This window comes from Zootoca vivipara, chromosome 2, assembly GCF_965207765.1.
Source record: "Zootoca vivipara chromosome 2, rZooViv2.hap1.1, whole genome shotgun sequence".
Taxonomy (NCBI): domain Eukaryota; kingdom Metazoa; phylum Chordata; class Lepidosauria; order Squamata; family Lacertidae; genus Zootoca; species Zootoca vivipara.
Window position 1 is genome coordinate 56,445,073 of NC_142584.1, and position 5,832 is coordinate 56,450,904.

Sequence of the window (5,832 nt, forward strand, 5' to 3'; positions counted from 1 at the left end):
CCCACAAGATCATGGCTATGCGAAAGAGAGAGAGAACAAATGTGCACACACATGCACACACACACCAAAACAGAGAGAGAGAGAATATGCTGTCATGCCCAGCACTAGAGCCTCCTCTGCCTTCCTGTTTCCCTCCAGTCCTCCCCTCAAAATCTGTTCCCCATCCTAGAGCAGATTTGGGTGGTACATGGGGGGGAGCAGCACTATGTGCGTGGAAGATTGTATATAAACCTGTTGTTTTACAACAGTGGCCATCCTGCTGTCTCTAGGAAGTCTACAAGGAGATGAAGGCAAAAATTCTTAATCTGGTCCATTCTAAGAAAGCAAGATGAAGAGAGAGAGCTCACAGATGCAGTGATAATGTTTTCATTGGCCTCTGGGATCCTCTGACATGTTATTTCATGTCCTCAATGCATTGGTGCCATTTATTTTCCCCATTGCAATGGTCAAAGCATCAAAGGGGAAGTGAAAATGCGAAAACACACAGAAGTTGCTCAGGCAGGCCATTTAGCTAGCCATTTTGTCTCTTATGTTCTTACTGTAAGTGCTAAACTACCTTGATTTATACAGGTAGCTGTTATTGCCCAAAAATGTCAAGTTTTTTTATTTTTTATTTGCATAGCTTCTGTTGATGGTTTACTTTAAAAAAATAAAAAGAGTACAATACATATATTTGTATTGTGCAAATTTACTATTGCATCAGTGTGAACTACTTTAGACTATTTTTTTTTGGTGTGTTCAGAATTATGATCCTAGTGTCTTAAGTCAGAGGTGATTTAACTCCATGTTTAGGCTGAGTGAAATCTTGGTTGATGATTTAATTGACATCCTATACAGAATGATAGCTTCGAAGTCAAACCATTATTAAATAAGTGAGAACATAAAAAAAAATAGAAGCTTGTTCTGTGTTTGCAACTACCAAGATGTATAAACATCCTGCAAGGCTTTTCAGATTTTTTTTTCTTCAATCTTAACACACAGATCAGCAATTGCAAACACATTTAAAGGCACACACTTTTAGCATCTTACACAGTTTGGTTTTTCTCTGAGTTTAGCTCATCACTGTTGATCCTTAGTAGCAGCAGAATTCAAACCAACACTTCCAGAATATATTCAAGCCTTTCTGCCTGAAATCCTTTATCTGAGTATGCCTAGAAGGAATCTCTTATACATGCAAACTGTTACTCTCTACAGAACACTATCTTTATATAGTTCCCAGAATCAACAGCAAACCTGACACCTGTGTGTCTTGTGGAAAAAGTAGAATTCCTCACCACTGCCGTGCTTGCGAGTGAGAAAAGCCATACAAAATGCTCCCTTATTTTCTAAAATATATTACTATTGCTCAATAAATGGTGATCTGCGGCAATCCTAGATTAGTTGCCAGCTTGTTGAGGTCTAGATTTGATTTAAACCCTCTGCACTTGCATGTATGTTGTCATTTTGATGTGTAGACCGACATATCCAACAGACACACCCACTGACATTCTTATCACTGTAGCCTCCTCAATCGCTAAGGAGCAACACAGGCACAAGAAGCTGTAACAATTGTACTTGCATCTTATGTTTGTGCTGCTTGATATGCTTATCACATATATTGATTTCACACTGGAATAGCTGAATTGACACCCCATGTGTACTACGTCAGCGTATTGAAATGTGCTCATTCATGTCCATGTCTTGGCAAGGATCTTTGAATCCTAGTTAGTGATAACATGTCATCAAAATGCAGGTTTATGTTATAATACTTGAGGTTACAGATCAAAGCCCTAAATAACTCCAGTGCCCTCCACGGTGCTGATGAGCAAGTTAAAAACTCACTTGTGGTTTGTGATGGAAGCAACCTATCTAACAGCTAGTTATAGCAGTTATATGACCACTGACGTGTAGGCTGGTCTGTTTTAATAATAATCTTGTGCCTTAATCCTGGAACAAAAAAGGGGTCGGGCTGTAATCCTAAACCTATTTACCTGGGAGTTAGCGTTACAGAATGCAGTGGGGCTTTCCTCTTGCGCTGACATGGTTAGAATTGTAGCCTTAATAGTACTGAATTAACCAGTTTAATATGTTTTATTTCTTTCTATCTTTTGAATTTTGCACCAGTGGCTCAACATTCTCCCTCTCTTTCCTTAAAAAAACACAGCTCACTAGGTGACAACATACTTATTAGTCATCCTCCTCCAGTTCATTTCAATTCTTAATTGAGTAATTTTATGCCCTTGTAAACATTTAACCATTATTAGTTTAAAGTCGCAGGTCTTTTCATTGGCTTAACAAGGAAAAGGGCAACATATGTAAGATAAAAAGTCTGAACAGACTTAGGGGGAAATGTGTTTGTGCAGTGAAACAAACTGCCAAAAGTTATGGAATACCCCCTTTTCTTTAGTTAGTTAGACAGTGGTGGATAGTCATGGTTTGTGGGTTTTATATTTTATTCCTTGGAGGCCTTATCTGTCTCGTTGGTTTGACATGCTTGAGCTCAAGTTGCCTTGCTCAACACCTTGCAGAATAATGCAGAGAATAACGATACAAACCTAATTATAACCTCAAAATTTAACACCATAGACAAAGGTTCAGCAATGCCAGTTGATGTAACCATAGCAGGCATCCAGCCAGACCTGAGATTTCAGAATGGGCTCTCTCCGCCCCCTCCCCCGCATATGAATACTAGAGAGTTCTGGGTGAATGAAAAAAAACCCCCTAATTTCCTTGGCGGAGAGCTGCTAAGAATATAGTTGTATCCAATGTTGGTCCTACTTGAGTAGACCCATTGGGTCCATTAATTTCAATTGGTCTACTCTGAGTAGGACTATCACTTTCTACCATGGGCATAGCCATGGACAGCAGTCCCCCAAATCAAGTAAATAAATAAAAAATACTTAACTAACCAGTTGCATCACAGATAACTTGGTTCTGTTAAATCTTGCCTACGTTCATGCTGGCTACCACCCATGTTTCACAAGCATAGTCAGTAATGCCATCGCCAGAGGGTAACTGCATGTCTTTGTAATCAGTGCAAGCATCACTATATGAAAACTGAACTTTGTCAATGTTGAAATTTGCATTCAGGCTTTTAAGCTGCAGTCTGAAATACCGTGGTCTGTATACCTTGAGATACATCACAACACCTTACTCATATAAATCCACATTAGCTCTTTTTATTTACATCCATTTGTTTGCCATGCCTCAGACAGTCCACGTTATTATCTCTTCCCTCACCACCCGCCTTCGGACAATGTTTCCTCTTGCTTGCTTTAAGAAAAATCATATTTATATGTGGCAGGATTTTGCCCGGGGGCAAATGAAAACAGGATGCCATTATACAGTGCGCTGGGTTCACAAGACCCTTGTACTGTATATCGCAACAAAGCTCATACCAGACTTTCTCTCTCTCCCCCCCCCTCCCCAATTTCCTAAATCTGAGGATTAAACAGCTTGCGTTTTCCACGGGCTCCTCGCTTCTCTCAGCGACCTGTCGTAAGGTAGAGAGGCGAAAAAAGAATTCTTCAGCTGGCAGTTAATGAAAAGTACAATGATGGTCACCGCCAGGAGCAGGAAGAAGAACAGGACGATGTAAGTCACCAGATCCGGTTTATTGATCTCGCCTTCTTTTAACGCCCGGGCGGTCGACATGTAAAGAGCCGACGAGCTGACGGGTCTCTGGGTGCTCCCGACGTAGGGCGTGTTGGTCTGCATGAGGAGGTGAGGGTCAGTCATGCTGGTGGAATTGAGAAATTGCCCATACATTGTCCTGTTCAGAGCTCTTCCTTAGGGCACATCAGGGAAGTCACCGGGTGGGCTTTTCGTGTTTGCTTTTCAAGCCAGGCAGCCACTTTCTGTTCTGGGGAAAGGGTCGGGTTATTTCCTTTAAAAATACTCCATGAAGATCGCATAAGGCAAGAGCCAGGCTCAATCAGAGGCAACAAGTTTCTCTCGCCTCTCAATCTTCTTGCTGCCCTTCCTTCTCGGTTCGTCTCGAGAGGACCGGTCGCGTGGAGAGGCGGAAGTTGGCAACTCCAGCAGGAAAAGCCCGACCTGCCCGGGGAAGCCAAGACCCAAGAAGCGGCGGAGGTAAATCTCTCTCCTCGGCCCGCCAAACAGAGGCAGGCGATCACTCACTTGCTCCGAAGGGAAGTGGTCCTAGATCCCCGCAGGGCTTTCCAAGGAGAGCTGCCCCCAAGATCATGACAAATCCACGTCCGCCAGAAGAAGCGACTTCTTCCTTGACATCTTTTTGGCGGTCCGGCGACGGTTCCCTTCCTTGCTGTGGAGCGAGGGCTTCTCTGGAGCATCGGTTGGCTTCTGGGCGAATCCTAAGCCGAAAGTGTTTTCTTTTTTTGGAGGGTGGGTGCTGGTGGAAGGAAAATACAAATCGGGAACTTCTGACTCCCCCCGCACTCCGCCGCGAAGGAAGCCTTTCCCTCTGATCCTCCCGCTAGGCTGGGGTGAGGAAACGGAGCCCCAGACGGATTTCCAGACGTGACTTTCTCTCCCCAGTCTCTTCGCGGAGACTGGACTGTCTGCGGCAGCGCCGCTCGGGGAAAGAACTGCACGCGCGCGTCGCCTCTTTCCGGGGTCTGCGATATTTTGCAGGGAGGCTCGGTGTTACAAAGGCAAGAAGAAACAGGTCCGCGCCATCTGGCTTTGGAGATGCTGCTTTGGGGACGAGAGAGAAGATAAGCAGACAAACGAATCAATCAATAAACCTCCACAGAAGAATCCAGGCAACTCGGCGTGCTGGGAGATTTTCCTTCTCTGCCCTCGACTTTCTGCTCTTGCGCAAGGGACTCTCCGCGGGACGCAAGACGCGTCTCTCTTCCCTCGGGAGTCCCGGCCATGAGCGCGCTCATTCTGTGTCGTCGGATTGGCTTGTTGGAGGGGAATCAGCCCCTGGCTCTCCACCAGCCTCTCTCCCGCGCTCCGCCTCACGTCGAGCCATCCGATAAGCAGCGCTAAGCCTTCCGTGGAACGCATCGCACAACTTCGAACACATGAAAGGGGTGGCGTCACCTTTAGAACTCCAAGGCGGGTCACAACAATGTGGACAATAATAATAATGCGAGATTGTAATCAGTTGAAGCCATTTCCAATCCATGGAATTGATAGTGGCTCCTAATTAGAGAGCTAGGAGTTCGAATCGCCACTCGCCCAGGAAGCTCGCTGGGTGACCTTGTTTGGGCCAGTCACTGCCTCTCAGCCTAAGGGTTGTTGTGGGGATTAAATGTGGGGGGGGGGGAAGAGGGGAGAACCAGGTTTGCCTCCTTGAGCTCCTTGGAAGGAAAATGTGGGATATAAATGTAATTGAGCGCGCGCGCACACACACGGAGGGGGGCGGGGAGAGAGAGAGCTTTCCACAAAAGCTATAGCTACAACAATGGTGTCGTGTGCACCTCTATGGGGAGGGACTGTTGCTTAGAGAGGACACAGAAGCCCCCCCCCCCCCATGATAAAACACTAAGAAAAAGCATTGGGGAGAAGGCTTAACAAACTCCACCAAAGTTTCCCTTCCAGCCAGGATAATACCCTACTCCCAAGCCTCGAATAGCCACTCTGCATCTTTGCTCTTCTCTGCACAGCTCAAAGCACTTGACACAACTTCACTCAGTTATTCTTCACTCAGTTATCCACACTTTGTTGTTGTTGTTTAGTCGTTTAGTCCTGTCTGACTCTTCGTGACCCCATGGACCAGAGCATGCCAGACACTCCTGTCTTGCACTGCCTCCCGCAGTTTGGTCAAACTCATGTTGATACCGTAGCTTCGAGAACACTGTCCAACCATCTCGTCCTCTGTCATCCCCTTCTCCTAGTGCCCTCAATCTTTCCCAGCGTCAG

General features: G+C 45.5%; 1 protein-coding gene across 1 annotated transcript; it reads right to left on the reverse strand.

Annotated features, from left to right (window-relative positions):
• Nucleotides 1-3,287: 3,287 nt before the first annotated feature.
• Nucleotides 3,288-3,885, reverse strand: SMIM32 (small integral membrane protein 32). The gene has a single exon (XM_088661934.1). The coding sequence runs from the start codon at nucleotides 3,745-3,747 to the stop codon at nucleotides 3,427-3,429; it is 321 nt and encodes a 106-aa protein (XP_088518060.1). The 5' UTR covers nucleotides 3,748-3,885; the 3' UTR covers nucleotides 3,288-3,426.
• Nucleotides 3,886-5,832: the final 1,947 nt, after the last annotated feature.

Coding starts and splice junctions, on each gene's coding strand:
- SMIM32 (XM_088661934.1), bottom strand. CDS start 3,747: ATGTATGGGCAATTTCTCAATTCCACCAGCATGACTGACCCTCACCTC.